This window comes from Danio aesculapii, chromosome 6, assembly GCF_903798145.1.
Source record: "Danio aesculapii chromosome 6, fDanAes4.1, whole genome shotgun sequence".
In the NCBI taxonomy this organism is placed as follows: Eukaryota; Metazoa; Chordata; class Actinopteri; order Cypriniformes; family Danionidae; genus Danio; species Danio aesculapii.
The window spans coordinates 13,653,806-13,675,459 of NC_079440.1; the positions used below are offsets into that span (position 1 = coordinate 13,653,806).

At 39.3% G+C, this 21,654-nt stretch overlaps 2 protein-coding genes across 2 annotated transcripts; both read right to left on the reverse strand.

The window, feature by feature from the left end:
* Positions 1 to 1,740, reverse strand: LOC130230532 (cytochrome c). The gene is made up of 3 exons (XM_056459594.1): positions 1,633 to 1,740; positions 645 to 819; positions 1 to 565 (listed from the first exon to the last, which is right to left on the reverse strand). Exons 2-3 carry the CDS (start codon positions 811 to 813, stop codon positions 420 to 422), a joined length of 315 nt encoding a protein of 104 aa, XP_056315569.1. The 5' UTR covers positions 814 to 819; positions 1,633 to 1,740; the 3' UTR covers positions 1 to 419.
* Positions 1,741 to 10,180: 8,440 nt separating this feature from the next.
* ccr7 (chemokine (C-C motif) receptor 7) lies at positions 10,181 to 21,651 on the reverse strand. The gene is made up of 3 exons (XM_056459588.1): positions 21,538 to 21,651; positions 21,305 to 21,345; positions 10,181 to 13,095 (listed from the first exon to the last, which is right to left on the reverse strand). Exons 1-3 carry the CDS (start codon positions 21,551 to 21,553, stop codon positions 12,037 to 12,039), a joined length of 1,116 nt encoding a protein of 371 aa, XP_056315563.1. The 5' UTR covers positions 21,554 to 21,651; the 3' UTR covers positions 10,181 to 12,036.
* Positions 21,652 to 21,654: the final 3 nt, after the last annotated feature.

A 21,654-nucleotide genomic window follows, 5' to 3' on the forward strand; every position in this document is an offset into this window, starting at 1 on the left:
TTGACTATTTTGACCGTTTTATTTGACAGTTCAAATCCATTTGATACAATGTTACCAATAAGCAAACTGATTTTTCAGTCACTCATTCCAATCCAAATACTTACTAGGTTCAGCACATTTTAATAATTTAACGTACGACAGCTCCTGTGAAACCAGGGGACAGTTTTCATTCCCTCAGCGGAAACACTAGGGACCTGCAGTAACTTTACTCTTCCTTTAACCATATATGGACGAACAAAAAAAGAAGAAAATCTTCACTGTTAAAATGGACCGGCTTTAGAAGCATGCCACATGTTATAATGAATAACCCTGGCCACTTGTTCTGTTACACCATATGAATAATAGATAGTTAAAGACATTCAAATCCAAACTACAAACATTTAATTTAAATATTGCCGCTTCCTCGATCTCCAGCTGAATTATGATGTGGCCGACTTTAAGTATGCAATAAGATCTGCTCTCTCGCCCTTCTTCTTGATCCCAGCAAAGATCATCTTTGTGCCTGGAATGTATTTCTTTGGGTTCTCCAAATATTCCATCAAGGTATCATCACCCCAGACAATGCCTGTGGAAATCAATTATAAAGATTTATCAAGCGATTCCACTCATAATAAGAAAATGTGTAGTAGCCAAATCAGCCTTACCTTTGCTCTTGTTAGCATCTGTATAGGAAAATCCCTCAGCCTGACCAGTCTTGCGACCAAAAAGACCCCAGAGATTTGGCCCCACTTTATGCTTGCCTCCATTTTCAACTGTATGGCACTGGGCACACTTCTGGACGAACACCTTCTTGCCCTTTTCAACGTCACCCATATTTACCTGGAAGTGAAATGAGAAGAACACACTGATACATGAAAGGGCAGATCATTAGAAGGTCATTCAAGGATGAAGCATCCTTTATGCTTAACCTATCAGCCCAGGACACATAGCAAGCCCTAAAACAGCTTATGAGGTTAGTCTTTCTCTCGTTATGATGTAAATCATCTCCTGTTGGTATTTTATAGATGGAGAAGTATGTTTCTCTGACAACTAATCCTTGGCGATTCGTAACTGTAAACATCTCAGCATCAAGCTGCTCATCCGAGGATAACCTCAAATCGCCTTTATTAAAGGAAGCCTTAATCACTGATGTGTAGCGCATTAGAAATCACCCTGTGAGAATTAGCTTAAAATGAACAAGCAGTCGGATTAGAGTTTGTGTGACAAATATCCATTTAACTCGTCAGAATTATCTGAGATATGCTATATTTACACACTAAAGAATTCAGCAGAAGTCGTAAACCGGCTTCAGATCCACGTTGCGGACGCTAGCAGTTAGCCGCATCAGGCTAACCTCCTATAAAACCTACACATTCTATTGAGTTACTAAACTGTTATTACTGTTATTAGCAACAAAGGTATTTCTCCTATTAGAATAACATTATAAACAACACCAGCTATTACCAAAGCATATAATTCTTCCCTGACGTTCAGTTGCTCTTGAGGAGTAATGTTACCGGTTAGCTTACGCAACCTTACGCCACCCTTCCAAGAAACCGCTACAAAAACCCTCCATTATGCAGAAATATCACATACATGACACCTAAACCCCGAACAGATCTCAACACTACGTGACAGATTAAAAAATGTTACCTTTTAAACTGTCTGTCGTTCTGGATGTCACTCCTCTCTTGCCGGTTGGCGGACCGATTCTATATCAGGGCGAAAGAGAAAGGTCACTTCATTTTAGAGGCGCGAGTAGGCTCCGGTGTTTGACGTCACAATCATGCGCTGACTAAACCGGTCACGTGCCTCTTCTTGACGAATCTGATCACGGTGCAGCAGCTGTTCTGGACATCCATCTACGGTGTTGTGACAGGCAGCGCTTTGAAAGAGATAATCGGAGATAAGCGGAGTTCAGAGTCTAGATGTTTTTTGTACATGTAGTAGCTATATAAATGTAGCATACAGTTTAATTTAGAATAAATGACACTGAAAAGACGTTTAACCTTGACGCATGCTTTCGAGACCATTTCCTAGGTTTTTTTTCTGTCAGGAAACTCAGTCACTAGTTGCCACAGCGGAATGAACTACTGAGGAAACTATCAGGAAATATTTACCTTAATTTTAATTAATTGATTAAGGTGCATATAATTAATCAGAACTTAAACTGAAAATAACATATCAGTGACTATTATGACATAAAAGCATATCTTATTTTATAAATATCCCATTGAAACAAGTGTCAAATGTAGCGCTAAGGAAGAACTCGTTGTTCCTCTTCTGTACACACGTAGCCTCTAATGTGACACTGACGTCGCGTCACATGAGCTTTTGGCAGCGTGTCAGGGATTTTTTTTACAGGTATCCATTCACACGATTCTGGTTCGCGGGAAAATGCTCACGAGAAGTGCTGTGAAGACTCGTTTTTCAGGTTATCTGGTGTTTCCCAGTCAATAATACCTGAAGGTAACAGGTTGACTCATAAACGAAAGGTTATATATGCTTTACACTCACGACTGACAGCAATGACTAATGGGCTCTACAGATGTGCATAACTGGACAGCTTTTCGTGAAGATTAGCCTGCATGTGTTAGCGGTTTCTCAAGGAGAACTGCTTGATAAAGTGCTCTTTTTATTTGGAAACAAACATATAGATAGCTTTTTCTTAACGATATCCTATACTGTAATATGTTTTAAAACTACTCACCAACATTACATATGGCACAGATATAAATTTATTGAAGGTCTAAACTGAATCTCTCTGAAACAAACAAGACACAAAATGTCCGTTGACCTTCTTGTCGCCATTGCAGCCTGTTAACATTATTTCATCCTATTGACCTCAAAATAATATTGTCATAACTGGACCTTCTGGTGAAAATGAAACCTAACTGGTCAGAGCCTTAAGGCTACAGAACAGGGGATTTGTCATTGTGACATGTCACAAACTTAAAAAAGATAGCAACCCTGACCGACAAGTTAAGACTGCTTTGAACCACCTCTAAATTCTGTCAAGGTCTGTGTGAGAGTGTGTACATACAATCTTTTACTCCCCTCTCCACCTTCCTGGTTGTATGTATGCCGGGTAGAAAATTATCTATAATTCTGCTATAAGCAGGGGCAGATTAGTGATTTGGGGGCTCCAAGCATTTCCAGCGATGAAGCCCAACAGTCCTAAAATGCATCCTTTGTAGTTTTATTCATTATTTATTCATTTATTTTGCAGTTTTTTTCATAGTTATTTGTTTTTCTTAAAAAGTCAATTGAAAAATAATGAATAAATAGAAAATAATAAATAGTTTTTAAAACTGAATCTTTACCTGACTTGACTGCTGGACTGCTCTATGATTGGGGGTGTAAGACAAATTTGCGTAGATGTTATAATTATGTTAAAATTTAATTTGTTAGACCCTCACTGTACAAAATATGATAGAAAATGTATAAGAAAAAGTATAATTTATACTTCTAGGTATTTATTGATTTCCTGAGGCCCTAATTGCCCCTGGCTTACTGCCCCTGGCTATAAGACACATTTTTAATAGAAACCTAATAAGTGACAATAAGCTTAAGAAGTGCTACAACAAATTTCACACATAATTTAGATTATTACAAACTGGAGAGGGACCAAGGATATGGTGGGTATGTTTAATTGCAGCAAAGTGAACATTTTCCAGATCTTTCTGTTTGCTACCAGCCATTGCCTTATACCTGAGGAGAGACAATTCATTTAGTTGACCTTAAACACTCAACAGTCTACTGCACTTACTTACTTTTGATACTTACTTTTACTCTATTTGCAATTAAATGAATTTGTTTTATATTTTTAGTTTTTAATCAGTTAGTACAGCATAAAGTGTTTTCCACCTTATTTTACCTCTTTTACTTTACAACGTTATATGTACGTTCATAATTATTTCTATTGTCTTGAATATGGTTAAAGGCACAGAGAACCTAAAATGAAAACTTTGTCATTTACTCACCCGCAAGTGGTCCCAAACCTTTTAATGTAAAATGTTCTTACACAACACCAACACAAAATATAATAGAACTATACCTTTAATGCGTACTGCCCAAATATACTGGTAAGCATTTATCGTAAAACTAAAAGTAAACTAAAATATATATTTTATAAAAACTTATAATAAATTTTAATGATTAAAATAATTTTCTGTTGAAACATGTCATATTCATATATTTATTACACTTTGTAGAGCATTTCAAATGTGGATTATAAATAAAACGTTCATGTCTTTATGTGTGTACGTTAGTACGTGCATGACAAGGTTGTTAAATATAATGATTTACCATATTTTAAAGTAAACATTTTAACAAAGTATACCAACGTTTAAGAAAACTCACAAAGCGATTTCTCCAAGTAAATTATCGAGTGCACATTTTACACAAATTAAGCAGCAACCACCAATATAAAACAATATCTATTAGGGTTGGGTCGATAGAAGATGCCATCACGATGCTGAAGCAGCATCTCGATCCTCCGTCCTGCCCCCGTCACAGCAGCAAGCAGCTCGCGAAAAACACACCTTTAGGCCTCCTTTACACGAATACATTTTAGTTGTAAAATATCATTTTAGAACAAAAACGATCCACGTCCACTCTGGCGTTTACCTAGCGTCTCTGAAAGAGTCTCTGTCCACACTATACCGCTGAAAACGCACATCACGTGACCACACACACACACACACACACTGTCATGCACTCTAGCATATGCACACATCTCAGCTCAAGACAGTCAGCGGGTGCTTTGAGCACAAAACCCCGGAGTGCAGTGCACGTCGGACAGTTAATCAAGCATGTACTGCTGGATCGTGCCTCATTATTGTTGTTAAACCTGATATTTAATTAATCTTGTCTCTATATAACAACTCTTCAGTCTTGAAGTCTTGAATCTATGAGGGAACGTGTCACAGCGTCAGTACACTGCTTCAATCTTTCGCTTTTACGCTGGTACTTAGTAATTTTAGCGAAAACCTCAGATACTGTTGGTTGGTTCCTGTTAGTTGTGCACCTTTTTTTACCAACCAATGTCGTTTCTTGACACCATTATAACAACACAGATCCCTCTTCCTATTAATGCCAGAGTCCTGCAGAAAAAGTGATTGACAGGTGGTAATTTGTGTGTAACTTATGTTTATTTATTTATGACTAGGTTATGGGTAAAACAAAGACTATGCAAGTCAGGTAGTTGAAACGGTAGGCTACAAATAATTAATTTGTTATGAATTAATTATGCATAAATAATTAATTCACCGCCGCCTACGAAGACGATGCCATCATTCATCGTGATGTCTCACATTAGACATCGTTCGATGCCAAATTGGTCAACATCGCCCAACCCTAGTATCTACGACCAAAACCAATCAAAGTATGTAATATTCATTCATTAATTTTGCTTCAGCTTAGTCCCTTAACTCATCAGGGGTCGCCACAGCGGAATGAACCGCCAACTTTTCCAGCATATGTTTTACACAGCGGATGCCCTTCCAGCTACAACCCAGTACTGAGAAACACCCATGCACTCTCACATTCACATTCATACACTACAGCCAATTTAGTTCATCCAATTCACTTATACAGCACGTCTTTGGACTTGTTGGGGAAACCGAAGCAGCCGGGGGAAACCCATGTGAACACGGGGAGAACATGCAAACTCCACACAGAAACGCCAACTGACCCCATTCGGTGCTCGAACCAGTGACTTTCTCTTCTGTGAGGCGATTGTGCTACCCCCTGCACCACCGTGCACATGTAATACATAATAATAAATCAAATAACACACACAACATGCATTATTCGTCAGCTGAGCTCACAATATGCTTTTCTCAAATCCAGTAATCAAACTGTCTGACTGCACAGCTCTGAACTCAATGCACTACTCCCTGTGTGAAGACAGCAATCTAATGGTGGACTGTTCCCATAGCAACAGAAAAAGAATCAGTGCTTCTGAAGCCATGTTCATTTTCACATTCAGCATATCTTCTCTCTAAACTAGCCATCATTACTGGGTTTTCATGCACCTCGACTGCTGGCTGGTTCACAGACACCTCCAGGAAACCCAATGTAATCGCAGTCTATTAATAAACCATTTAAGATCTAAGTGTTGATTACGTTCAGAGAAAGAAAGAAAGGATGTGCGAGATACTGTGCGTATGTCCTTATCATGACCTTCATATATAAAGCTATACAAATTGCTATCTTTTTTTTTTTGTTAAAAAGGCTTAAAATGGTAACATTCCTCAGAATACTTTACATTGTTACAAGTTGAGCTTTCAGGCCCAGAAGCTCCTGCTGTAGGTTTAGAGGTGACTGTGTCCTTCTCATACTATTCCCTGGTGTTCTTTGCAGCACTTCCTCCACCTCCAGCACATTTAATTGTTTCCTGTGCACTTCCCTTCCTCACACATTCTGCTTTTTGCACAGAAAGCAGCGACATCTGCTGGTCAAGTATAAAACTGCACTGTGATGCACGAAAAGGAATTTTATGTAAGAGTGCGCTCTAGCGGTTAACTGTAGGAACTGCAGCACATATTGTATATAATAATAATAATAAAAACAATTAAACACCTCTCTGTATTTACAGCGCAGTTTTATTTGTAATGTTTTTAAATAATGTGAAATTAATCGATGTATTTTTACATGTCCTGCTTTAATATCCCAGTTTAGGAGAGTAGCTAAAATTCCAACATTTAGCCATCATTTTCATCTCAGTAAAAACTAGCCGATAAGTGAAGGAAAGGCTTATTTTATTTATAGGTTATAGTGCTTTTTTAGTTCACTTTTAATTTATGAAAAGTTCGAAATGTATATACATATAACATAATATTAACATGAGATAGTTCACCTCAAAAAACTCCCTCTTCACCTATTTACTCACTCTTCAGTGGTTTCAAAGCTTCATGGGTTGTAACATTTTTAGCTATTGAACACCAAATAAGATATTTCAAAGAATGTTTAAACTGTTAACGACATCCATTGGAAAAACAAAAAAATAGTCATTTACAGGTTTCCAACATTCCTCTTTTGTGTTCAACAGAAATAAACTCTGACAGGTTTGGAACAATAAATGATGATATGATTCCTTTTAAAGTGAACTATCCCTAAGCAGTAAGGCTGTACCAGTACAGCATATGTACCAGTTGCATTCTTATTTGTTCAGCCACCTCAGGGTAGCGCTATAGTATCACGTAGTCAGATTTTTAGACTGACGCCAGAAGATCTTCATTGCAGATTTAATTTGTAGATCAACCAAGATCCCCATACTTGCAGGTATGTATATCAAACCGTGCGCAATTTGTTTTGTTCACTAGAAAGTCGATGTGCCTACCCTAAATTATGCTTGGTTCCGTTTACATCAAGTGTCTTAAACTCTTGGATGGATGTCAGATATAGCCTATTTTAAAGAATATATAGGGTACCTTGTACGTCATACACAATTTTGCAATAGTGTTTAGTTAATCTTCGTTGTCACACGACGACTTTCTTCCTTCATGAGGGACTTTAACTTTTTGTGGCCTGGCATTTTGAGGGATGTAAACAAAAACAATGGTCCAAACGTATTTCCTGTTTTACATTTTTAATTTCTATAACTGCAGAGAATCCAAAACACATATTGATAAATAACGCCATAATAGCTGTTTTAACATTAAGTTATGATTGAATTGCCTCTTGTTACAGTTATGAAATAGTTTGATAACAAGCAGGAAATGTTAATGGGCCAGTGACATGACCACATAGGGATGTTCTATACAGTTCAACCAACTTTATTTTAAAGGAATGAAAATTAGGCTGTGATGGATAGAAGTGTACATTTTATTAGAAGCAGACCCCCTAGTTTTTCACAATGTTTTCTGATTTTTTGCAATAATAATGACTGATTTTTGTGGGGGTAATTCCCAGAAATGTGTAGACAATTTTGCAATTAAGAAACTATATAAATATAAAATGAATGCATACAAAAGCATGGACGCATAGTCTACATTATCATTTATTTATTTTTGTAAGGGGAAAAAGTGCTCCACAATAATAATCATCCAGTTTTGTTGCAAGGTTTGCATTTCCTTTTTGTTCTGTCAATAAACTTACCATTAACCAACATTTAACACTGCTGCGCATCTCGATGTTAACGTTACGGTTGTTTATACAGCCGAAACGCCAGTAAAGACATGCCTTATTTCAAAACAAGAATTCTTTGCAGCGATTACATGGCAGGGTATATATTTATATTCTCCTGGATTTTGTTTAAGTGTGGGTATTTGTATCTGATTTTTATATAACACATTAACATATTTAAACATAGCTAGGCCTGTATATAATCTTTGTTGGTGTTGTCAAACATACGATCGCGTTCAGTGGTTCAATAAAAATGTACACATGGATGTATTGAAAAAAATGTTACCGCATTTTCTTCTGTTTTTCAGTCAGTTTCTTTGTATTTCCCCCCCTATATGAGCAAAAACTTTTGAAAGTCTGTAGGCTGGTCGGCATTTCTTATTTTGGCTAATTTAAACAGTTATAAACAACATAAAACAGAAACATTTAGATGTTCTGATAACAATTCCTATGTAGAAGAATCACTTCCTGCTCTCCGTCTAAATTTCGCGTGTCATCAGTGACATCTTGTGAAAGCAACCTATAGTGCAGGGGTGTCCACACTCAGTCCTGGAGGGCCGGTATCCTTGAGAGATTAGGTCTAACCCTGATGAAACACACCTGAACCAGCTAAACAAGCGTATACTAGGTATACTAGAAATGTCCAGGCAGGTGTTTTGAAGCAAGTTGGAGCTGAAGTCAGCAGGACACTGGCCCTCCAGTACCGACTTTGGACACCTCTGCTATAGTAAGTAGATTAAAATATTTGGGTGAACTGTCCCTTTAAGTCAATTAGGCTGTAGCCTACTGCTGTTTATCAACATACACAAGACATTTTTACACAAACTCACCACAACTACCCACATAGTACTGTGACCACAGACAATGAGTGGATGACTTCCTCACAGTCTTCTAAGGTGAGAAACCAAAATGAAAAATGGTTAACAATTTCATCAAAACAACAATGGTCTATATTTGTACACATTGGGCAGCCGGTAATGCGTTTGTCTCTTACATGGAGGTTGAGTCAGGTGCTATTTTGATAAAAGCGAGACTGACAAAAACAGCACAACACTGAACATTAATTATGTTGGTAACATGAAAAGCAAATACAGTCAGTCATTTCAGATGATTTATTTAGTTTTGTATAACTGCATACAAAAACAGTTTAATATTACCAGGATGTCTTTAAGCAAAATAAGGGATTATGTTACATTTAACCTATGGACCATACGATTGTTGACAGTAAGCCTAATGTAAAGAACTCTCATTTTTTAAGTATATACAATGCAGAGAAACTGAAATTGTGGTCAAAACATTAAATCCAGAATGGCTACGTCATATAAAAAAGAGTGAAAGTGATTTTGTCTCTCAAAGGGAAATCAAGAACAAGAAGTGGCAAACTTATAGTTACAAAAGTGGAAGTTTTTGTACAATAAAGTCCGGGTAAAGTGAGATTTAAGTATGTGTTTTGAGTTTGTCACACAACAAAAAATGTTATTAACTACTCAGCCAAATCTGAATAAAGCAAAAAGCCAAGGAACTACAATATGTTGTTGAAATCGACCATCTTACAATTAAATAGTACCGTTACAACCTGACTGGATTCTACTGATGCTTCCTCTAGTAGCATGAGTTTAACTGGCTTTATACAACCATACATATTTGAGCCTTTAAAGCCAGAACTCAGTTCAGAGGACAATGACTGGCTACCCAAGAACAACCTCATCCCACTCTGACTGCAAAAAAATTGTTGTTTCTCTTCCTTTTTGCAAGTTAGCAATATGTAACTAGCATAACCTTAGCATAATAAGCTTAGGTTATTTCTTTGCATCATTTAGCCACTGTTTTATCCCCACTCAAAGAATTCTGAACACAGAGCTGTTGAAAAACTGTTTAAAGGGCACCTATGATGAAAATCATCTTTTGTAAGCTGTTTGGACAGAACTGTCTGTAGGTATAGCATGTCCACAGTCATACTGGAGGGATATAAAGTCATAAAGCCTTTTTTAAGCTTTTTTAAATTACCTGACGTTAAAATAGGATCCGAATCCCTCCCATTCTGATGCCCACCGCAATGGGCACGACTTAGGAGTGTGGTTTCCTCGCCCACCGAATTGACTGACAGACTTATATTAACATGTCTCTGTAGTAACACGTATAATCATATCAATAAGACAGGATGTGTGCAAAGCAACTGGGATAAAAGATCTGTTCAGCTCTCTGTGATCATCAATCATCATCAAATGTGATCAAGAGTGAGTTTTACAAGTTTAAAACGTTTTATAAAAACAGTGCATGTGTGTAATGAATTACAGTGATTTTACCATCTACTTCATCACCACAGCTGCGCACCAGTACAATTATAAAAGACGATGCTTTAATCCCGGGTTGTGGAGGTTAAATCGTGTTTATTTTGTACATTAACATAATGGATATGCATACAGCAGTGGATATTAACGTGTATCCTGTCACATTTGCCGGGCAAAGACCATGCAAAGTTAAGCACGCACTGTGTCTGTGTGTGCATGAACTTTGTAACGACATTGTGTGTGACTCATCGTCGCAGAAAGGCTTGAATTAACTCCACAACACATACGTCAAATAATCATTGGGAAAGTTCTTACTGTAGCATTTCTCAAAGACGCTCAAGAGATCTGCTTCCTTCATGTCTGTCATTGTTCTGGTTATCTAATGCAACCGAGGCAAATCTTGAAAAATGTGTAAAATAGGTGCCCTTTAAAGTCGGCTTAAAATCAAAATGTACTCTTCTTATTTTCATATGTATATAGTAGTGCTTGTTATAAATCTGTGCACTTTATTACCTATTAAAAATTGATTTGCCCTCATAATCTTTAAACAAATACCATAACCCTCCCTCCCCCCTCAAAACAACTTTTCTTCACTTCTGGTCACATGGAATGCCTTTAAGGCGGAGCTACTAAAAGCTGGATTTGTACTTTTGCCTGTCGCCGCATCGTGCACCTCCGCTGACTGCGTGCACACCTCACGAAATAGACAAGGCTTTTACAATTGTCGCATTCGCCATTGTGATATTCTTAAAAGCGACAGGGGGTGGTAAAAAGGAACTGACTGTAAAGTCAGACGGATAAACAGAAGTAGAAAGTTTCAGGAACTACGTCATATTATTAATATCATTCAAGATTTGTAAAGTAATTATTTTTATAAATTATTTTCTTGATTATAAGGATTTTTATAACTATTTACGATTTTTTTTTATCAAACTTTGATGCATCACTTGCTTTTGTTCACATCTCAGACAGTTTTACTTATTAAAGTTTATTAAAATACTAATGACAACAATTTTTTTTTATGGCAAGAATGGCTATCAGTCCTTTAGGGCGGGGGTTTCAGTGCGGGTCTCGTTTTTGTCCTTCCTTCACTAGGTTAGGGGTTAGGGTTAGGCAGTGGTTCAGAGGATTATCATACAATTCTGTCAATAAAATTTCATCCGGCATCTGAAAACATTCTGGACCAGAAGGTGCTGAAGGTGACTTTGGTGGACAGTAATCCTCTAAAACTACAAAGTGGCATTCAAATCTTCCTCCATTTTGTTAGCAGCATCCAAAAGGACAAAATCATGCACTGACCTACATTTTTTCTCATTTCAGAAACCATTTCAAGTGGATGTACAAATAAATGACAATCTTAACTTCCATTTAATGGCTATTTTCATGGTTTGACCCCACAATTCAGTACTACATACTTCAGAGTCTTTGTAATGTATTTGAGCAATACATTTTTAACATTTAAAATGGGATTTGAAACAGAATTCTCTTTACCCAGACTTTAAGTTACTTGTAACATTAGAATAGCAACATGTTCAGAACGCAAGTAAATGTCACCATAGTCCTCCACAGGCAGCTTATCAAGCGATATACTATATAACGGTAACCTTTTTGTTTTTGGCAATATGTTCTTGAGTATTCATGGAGAAAAGGTTGTGGTGGTTTCTGTGTCCAGGCCGACAGAAGATCTTCGTCTCCCGCAGTGGGTGTACATTAAGTGGCTCGTTCTGAGACATCCCAGGTCTTTCAAAAGCTTCAGGAGATCATTGCGAAACTTAACCCCAATAAAGGCGTACAGGAATGGGTTCACACAGCAGCGCAAGAAGGCCACAGCCATGGTCACATCCATCGCAAAAAGACGAATATTGTCCTTGGCACAATCTGTTGTTTGCTGGGCAGAAATTCCCATGACTACATTGTAGGGTAGCTGACTGAACACGAAGACAACGACCACTGCAATGATTACCTTGAAGGCTTTATTTCTCTCAAAGTTCTTGGCCTGCATGAGGGTTTTAATGATGCAGAAGTAACAGAACCCCATGACGACTGCTGGGATGATAAAACCCAAGACCATCTGACTTATCACCATCTTAACATGGTAGTCCTGATAGTTGACATTTGCTGAACAGGTGCCCCTGCTATTGATTTCAGCGAAAACTATGTCAGGTACAGAAAAGACGACCGCCATCACCCAGGTGACCAGAGAAGACACCTGACCATAGTAGACTGCGCTGGAGCGACAGCGATGAGCAGAAACAGCCTTCGTTATGGAGAAATAGCGATCAATACTGATGCAGGTGAGGAGGAACATGCCACTGAAGAAGCTGACCTTGTAGATGGTGAACATGGCTTTGCATGGATACAAACCCAAATGCCACGTACTCATGAAACTAGCTGCCCAGAAGGGGAGAGAAATGGCAAACAGCAGGTCAGCCATGGCCAGATTGAACAGGTAAACATCTGTCATTGTCTTCAGCCTCTTGAAGTAAAGGTAGGTCAGGATGACCAGAAAGTTCCCCATGAGAGCCAGGAGGCAGATGATGGTGTAGATGGTGGGCAGGAACCAGGCTCTGAAAGTACGATTGTTGGTCTTATTGCAACTTTGTTCATACAAGCCATAATCTGGTTCTGTGGAATAATCATACTCTGTTGTAGCCTTTTCACCCATTTGGCTTTCAGTCATGTTGGACCAACTTTTCTGAAATACAGATAATGCAAAGTGTTATAAAGTTTCCAAGAATTTATTGGGGAAAAACATCATTGTTATTTGAATTGACTACCTCACGATGGTTTGATAAGTGAACATGAACAGTTTCAAAAAACCTGTTTCTCAAAACAATAGGTTCACTTTATTTTGATGGTCCTCTTAAAGGGTAGTTAGAAAAAGAAAAGAACTTTCCAAAGCTTAATGGGTTTCTTTTTTTGGTGAACACAAAATAAGACCCCTGTGTACTGTTCAAATTTACTACCCTTTCATTATCTACGAGATGAAAACATCCACTGAATTAAACTGCTGTAAAAATGCATCAGATAAATAGTTTTTTCTTTTTTTGATTCACAAATATGTTATTTAACCTCAGTCCAGATCAAAACCACTCAGTGTTTAAAAAAATTACAGGATTTTAACTCCTTGATTGTTTTGGTGAAAAAAACAAAACAATCAAAGATGCATGATTATATGGTGTCATGGTTTTGCAATCAAAAAATGGTTATTATGGAAATCGATGGGACCATGAACATTAAACTAGGGAGAAAAAAATTCATCTCATGTTGCACAAAAACTAACAATGCATCAAAGGCAATGTTGTTACTAATCTTTCACATGGCCAGGACTGTGATTAAAAGGGGAAAAATGCAGTCCACGATTACTGTTACCAACTCAATAATGAATTTGGCAATTAAAGAGTTAAAATCCTTTAGTTTTCCAAAACAAAATTGTGACTAAATGACAATAATTCTCATTAGAGTATTAGCAGACTGTCTGCTTAGTATTTGCTGATACTGCTCCACCAACAGAAATTCAACTGACTTTAAGTATGTATGTCAACTTACAGTACATGAAATCTATAGTTTAGTTTACTAATACTCTAATGAGAATTAGTTGGTATTCAGTTGCAATGTATAACTTGTAATCAACAAAATGTTTTAAAGGACCTGCAAAAAATTTATTATTTATGACACAACTGTGAAATCTCTTTTTGAAACCTTCATTGTTAAGGCTGTGCGCACTACTTTATACTCTAATGACAGTTACTTGACATGTTGGTTACAGAAAACAGAATGTCTAAAGGGGACCATAAAAAAGTGTAGCCAAGGTGTTCATACAAATAGTTCTGGTTGCATGCTTAGGCTTGTCTTCAAAATAAGTAATCTTTTTTTTTTTTCTTCAAGTATGGTGAAGATAACATTTAAAAAAGTAAGACTGCTGGCTTTTGACCATCTAATCGAGTAAACTCGTTTACCAGTTTCTAATTTTGTAAATATGCATACAGATACCTGCTGAGGCGCAGGAAATAAGATAGTAGATCTGTAAAGGATATATACAACCGCACATTTGCAATTAAAAGACTGGGCTGGTTTATTAAAGCCTTTTACTTGCAAGTGAGTTTGCGGTTATATAGTCTTCTCCACATAAGAGCTAGTTAATAAAAATTAAGACTAAGTTTATGCAACTTGCAGAATAGTTCTGACATTTTTCAAACTCATTTCTCAAATATGGTTAATTATGTTATCGGTTATCTAACAATGAAAAATATGGTAACTCTTTAGTTTAAGTACCAGTTCTCACCATTGGCTGTTTATTTGTTCTTATAAAGTGTCTGTTTGGCATGTTATTGTTATTCTACATTCCTAAGCCTATGTAAACCTAGCTACTACCTAATAACTATTAATAAGCAGAAGTTTAATAATTAAAGGTTAATTGAGGCAAAAATCATAGTTAATGGTCTGTTAATAGCAAGACTTTTACCCTCAAAGTGTGATCTATTCTATTCTATTCTATTCTATTCTATTCTATTGTGAAAACATTTAGTTTAAGGACCAATTATCACTATTACTGGCTTATTACCTGCCTATTAGTATGATATTGGATGTTTATTTTGTAGCTATAAATACATATTCTGCATGATATTCAACATTCCTAATCAAACCTATAGCTGCTACATTAGTAAGTGAAGTTTTCAAACTAGTTTCGAGAGGAGCACGTGATATGATTGACTGCAGCTGGCCACTCATCTACACTCACTAGTTAGCCAATCAGATTAACCCCAACTCACTATAAGTAGCCTAGCTAGAACTACTCTCTTATCTTCGTTTTCCGAAGAAACTAACGACAAGTCCGCTCCAGCTCTTCCGAAAGCTACTCACGGACAAACCAACCTCCTACTATTTTTAATCATCATCATCATCATTATCATCATCATCATCATCATCATCATCATATCGTCGTCAACTACAACGAAAACAACAACAACAACAACAACAACAACGGAGGCGACGGAGATCACAACAGCGCAGCAACGGGCAAGAAAGAAAGCTCCGCGCTCCCCGAAACATCAGCCCCATCTCAACAACACCCAGCTCAGCCTGGAAGCCTGCCCGAGACTGAGGCTCCAGTAAGAGGCCAAAGGCCTAACTACTCCAGCCGGAGCACAATGTTTTATACAATCCTCATCTCCCGCTACTTCAAACCGCCACGTACCTTCTCCAGCGTCATCCTACGTCTCTCGTATCCAACAAACGACAGTCACAGAACTCCTCCAAACTCCTAGACGCCGGAACCACAAATTCCATACTGCTGCAATAAACCCGGAAAGACCTTACGAATCCACGTCTTCACTGACTCCGCCCCCCTAGGACATTACAACCACACGCTCCTGCACGCCCCCTAAACACTACGTACTACAGCCTACAACACTGCGCCACCCCAGGCCACCAAAGAAAGCCCTAAAGCAATCTCGGAATCTCCCAGACAATAACGCAACTCTTCTAGCCTGCAGCTCCCCAATCCAGTGCAAACTCCAGCCCTCCTCTTCCAGCAATCCTTACCACTCAAAACCCTCTTCAAGGAGAACCCTCGCCAAATCTCCTACATTAACCAGCTCATAAGAATTTTCCACCCTAAGATCCACCGGCTACGTACCCGCCCATCTTCCCTGCTAAAGACAATATCACAGCTCTCCCTCCTCTCACTTCTACACACTTGCTACTACTGCGGCGACACGCACGCCGTCAGCCAAGTCTAAAGAAACAAATTACTTGTCAACATTTAAATCTTTATACTGATTTACGTTTGCACCCTGACCTAATTTTTCTGAATTTCTCATTCCAGGTCTGTATAATGGATCCAAGCCCGGTATCTCGGCGCTCCCTTCCCAGCCCTTCACCAACGCTGAACCAGAAATCACAGAGCTATTATAGAGAAAGAGATCGACAATAAATTCATGTTCGATCCCCTCATTCTTGCTGCTTCAAGCACATTCACATTAGCCCTACTGAAATGGGCATTAGAACGTTTCTAAAAACGTCTAATAACGGATCTTTCATCTTCCCATAATTCCGCCTTTTTCAGCACTATTCACCACGCCGAACGAAGATGCCTTAATTACCACGCCATAAACCAAGAAATCTCTTTAATTAATCTTATCTGCTGCAAGCTTGGCTCGCAGTCGACATCACCCCCGCCTTTTAAGTCATTCCTGATATCTGGTATCTCTGATTTCTGGCATTAATCAGACAATACAATTCTACTTCGCAGTCTGTATAACATTCGGACGCAGAAGTAACCACATTTATACTTCAGTATATATTTGCGGGATTCTCGCCAATAACTACGGCGTTCGCACGTAGTTCATCTATTAGATGCTTACACGTATCTCTTAGTGACAGAGACATAAGTTCTGAAGATATAATATATCTGAAGATATAAGAAAATTTAGTGACAAGTCTTTCTAATATTGGCATTTCCATCATGGAAGAACCTCCGGCTCAAGCACTTCTATAAAATTCCTAAGCATCAATTTGGATTCGCAGAATTGCATACATGCATGCATACCTATATACATATATATTGAAATTTAGTTCCCTTGTATATTCTTAAAGAGAAAAGATTGCGCTAAGCACAAACTGTCCATTTTAGGACATCAAAACTCACACGCGCATTATCCTGCAGGGACGCCTTTTCGTCACTCACCTCCTTCAACTCGCAGCATCAGTCCCCGGATTAGATGAGAATATATCTCTATCCGATCTCGGCCATAACACTCGTCGCGCACCGGAGGCACCGCTCAGAGCGGCGACGGGGTGCGCACATGACAAGGGAAAAGAGTCCTGAATTGTGACTAGGCACTGCGGACAGCCCCCGACGCGCACCCTGATAGAACATATGTTCAGAATCCTAAATGCATGGCGCAACGCAGCACGTCACCGAACAGCGCTTAGGCGTGCGACCGGCTTATGCTTTCCTTCCTAAGCGCTGGAATTGCTGCCCACTCATTCATAAACGATCCAATTTCATACTCAGTTCATATCTTTAATACACAGACGCCGCCCCCGCCGTAGGCTTAGAGGGATGTTATCAGGACTGCCGACGCGCTACCAACGGACCATATCGCGGAGAAATTAAGTCCGCCTCCAAAATTCTCAATTACTGTTACAATGAAGCCGCTGTCCACTGCACTAACAAAGGCGTTATCATTATCATTATCACAACTGTTGTACATGTTCCTAATTATATAAGGAAATTGCTGATTCCATTTCTTGCTTTTGTTTCTAGAAACTGGTACCAGAAGCAGAGCCGCACCTGACCTCATCCCTCCTTTGAAGATGACATTCCCACTTACATGATTTGCATCAACACCCATAAATACATTTTAGGAAGTAACCCCAGAAGGATACCTATCCTTGCATACAGACCACACTCTAGATGCAATGTTTATTGTTTTTGAGTTTCTCAGATGTTGTGAAATTACAGTAACATCTAATTTGATCCCAACATCCACCCCACCATCACAGATCTAACTTTGATTGATGAGGAAACTATCAATCAAGATAAACAGATCAATCCAGAAAGGATAATGCATCTACATATTCAATATTCCCTCCCCCACAAGCCATTCCAAATACTCCTAGCATACATACACTATAAGAAATGCTAAGCTTAAGTCCCCCTGCCCCCCCCCTTTTTCACAGATGACTCACACCACCCAGTGACACGCTTTTGGTTCCAAAAACACATCAAAGCAGTCCTCCACCATTCAGGCTTCCCACCAGGATCATACTCCAGTCACTCATTCAGAATAGGAGCCGCCACCACAGCTGCACACAAAGGGCTATCTCAACAACACAAATAAACACTAGGAAGGTGGTCTTCCGATGCCTTCAAATCCTACATTCGGCTCAGCCACAGCCATCTAAAGGAAGCCCAAAGGACCCTCACCAGCAGACACCCTAAACCCAGCGGCCAAGGGCACGAGCCCAATCCAGGGATAAGCCTAGACACAGCCATCCCAGCTCCCAGAGGGCTGAGGAGCTCCTCAGCCACCCAAGGGCGCGGGCACGACCCAGCCACCTAACCCTCCTTTCTTCCTTCTGGCTCTGAGTCGCACTCAGCTTTCTCTCCATATTCACCCACCTAACTCCAGCAGGAGTTTTTCCCGCCCAGGCACCCCCTGTCACTCCGCCCCCCCCCCCTGGCCGCTGCCACAGAAGTCTTCACCACCCCTCCACCTTTCCCTGACTTCTGTAGGACCCTGCCCCCCACATGGCTCTGACTCCCGCAGGAGTGTTACCCCGAGCTTCGGTTCCCGCAGGAATCATCTCACAGCCCCTCCCCCAACCCTAGCTTTTACATATTATAAGTCATTTTATCAATGACATATAATATTGCCTTTTATTTTTCTCTCTGTTTGATTTTATTTATATAAATTCATATCTATATGCACCCACGCATATAAATATTAATTTATATATAGCGCTGCCACCATCACGCTCTGTTCCCGCAGGAACACCCCCAGAGCACCAATTCTGCCCGTCACCCTCCAGCAGGAGTCTTCACCTCCCCCTCATCTCTCCCGACTCCTACTGGAGCTGGCCAAAATAGCTCAACCAACCCCGAGCTGTGACACGAGCACGAGTCACGTCACCGACCCTCCCCGGCCCTAGCTTATTTTATTTTCTTCTACATTTATTTTACACATTTACCTTTCATTTATTTTATTTAATTTATATATATGTGTATATATATATGCACCCACGCATATAAATATACATTTATATATAGTGCCGCCACCCTCAAGCTCTAACTCCCGCAGGAGTGGTCCCGAGCATCGACCCCCGCAGGGGTCATCGCCCAACAGCCATTCACCCTTCAGCTGGGGCATTCACCTGCCCTTCCTCTTCCCGACTCCAGCTGGAGATGGCAAATACAGCTCTATCTCCCGCAGGAGTGCCCAGGAGCTTCGACTCCCGCAGGAGTCCAAAAAATCGCCCCCCCCCAAGGCACTAGATTACCCCATTATATATTTATATATATATATATATATATATATATTTTCATATATACATATATATTTATATATAGCGCTGCCACCTCCCAGCTCTATCTCCGTAAGGAGTGTTCCTTGAGCAATCCACTCCTTGGAGTCCCTGCCCCACCCCAGCCCCCTTCACCCCCCTCTTATCCAGCTGAAGTCCTCAAGTCCCCTTCCCCATTTTTAACTACCCCAGCAGGATTCCTGTCCATCCCATGGCTCTAACCCCCGCAGGGGTCTCCCCGAATCTACTCCCGCAGGAGTATTCATAGCCCATGCCAACCCTGCTCGGGCTCCCGCAGGAGTCCGTATCATCCTTTGCTCCCACAGGAGCCCCCTTTTCCTTTCCTTCTGAAAAACCTATATATCCAGCAGCCGGATATAGCCTTCCAAGCCTTTTGGGGAGTTTCTTCGAATACACGGCTGCTGTCCCGAGTCTCCTGCATTTGGGGAGCTCTCGAGAACCACCTGATCTCGTACTCCCCTCATATGCTCTATGGACCAGGCGGGAGCCCTGGGCTCACCTATCTCCGAGCTCAGGGTTCTCTCCCGGGACAGCATGCCAAACTTGCTAACAGTTGTCAAACAATATCTAAGTGTGAACTCTTGAAGTGAAGTTTTCAAACTAGTTTCGAGAGGAGCACGTGATATGATTGACTGCAGCTGGCCACTCATCTACACTCACTAGTTAGCCAATCAGATTAACCCCAACTCACTATAAGTAGCCTAGCTAGAACTACTCTCTTATCTTCGTTTTCCGAAGAAACCCCCCATCCACCCCTTCTCCTCCTTTTTCTTTTACCACGGGGAGCTCTCGAGAACCACCTGATCTCGTACTCCCCTCATATGCTCTATGGACCAGGCGGGAGCCCTGGGCTCACCTATCTCCGAGCTCAGGGTTCTCTCCCGGGACAGCATGCCAAACTTGCTAACAGTTGTCAAACAATATCTAAGTGTGAACTCTTGAAACATTATTAAGAAGCAAATTAGTTGATTATTGAGCTAAAAGTTATAGTTGATAGCAAGAATTGTACCATTAATAGCAAGAATTGTACCATAAAAATAAAGTGCGACCTTCTAAAATATTTACTAATCTTAGGTAGTGTAAAAAATTGTAATAGTTTATATGATAAAATTGGTCGTACATTGTAAAACTGCTGGGTTCTGCACACTCTACTTGTGTTACTTATTAGTTTGTACAAATTTAAGTGGACGGAACATAAAACAATTAAGTTGTGCCAACAAAATTTAAAAAATGTGTCGTTTCAGCTAATTTTAAGTGAGTAGTTTGAACAAGCAACGATTTTTGAGTGTATTAGTACTGAGTTAACAAGAACTAACAGTGAATATTATTTTTGAGCAAATATGAAATAACAGGTAAAATGCAGGATTCCACACAATTCCTTCATGTTGTCCCAACACAATTTACTTAAGTTAACCTAATCATTTCTACACATTTAAGTGAATTAAGCATAAAAAATTAAGCTGTCCCCAAAGACCCTTAAGAATCGTGGTGGTTCAACTTATATTAATGAAGTAGTTTGAACAAGCAGCAAAAGTCATTTTTTTGAGTGCAACACTTGTATTGCTCACTGCTGGTTGTTGCTTTATAATGAACGTATTATTAATGTTACAGATTTTCATAAGATTATGTAAGAACTGCAGCCTCAAACATGTGCATTGAAAGTGAACGATGACTGATTCTGTCTCTGTCAAAAATATTCTTTTGAGTTACACAAAATGAAGAAAGTTACATTTTCTAATGGTAATAAACGATAATAAATGATGACAGATTTAATTTACTGGCGAAACCTCCCTCTAAAATAAGAAGTTAACATAAATACTAGTTTATTCTAGTAATAAAAATCATAAAAATACCTTTATGTGGCATGACCATATCAGCAACACAGGACAAAACACTGTCAATAAAAAGACATAATGTGTCAAAGAATGCACAAAATGATAGACTTCATTCATAGAAATGATGAAACGTCACATAATATATACAGTTCTACACTATTAGTTTCCTTTTTAAAATCTTCAACCACATCCTGTATGTGTAAATGCAAATATTTAACAGTGTAATCCAGCCGATTAACTTTTAGACTCACCGGTATACGCGTGCATGTTTGCAGATGACTTTCTGATTGAACGTCTCACCGGGGTCTGTTCACGGCTCAGTGAACACGAGAGCTCGTGTGTGTCTGTATGTGCTGTGCCAAAAAAAA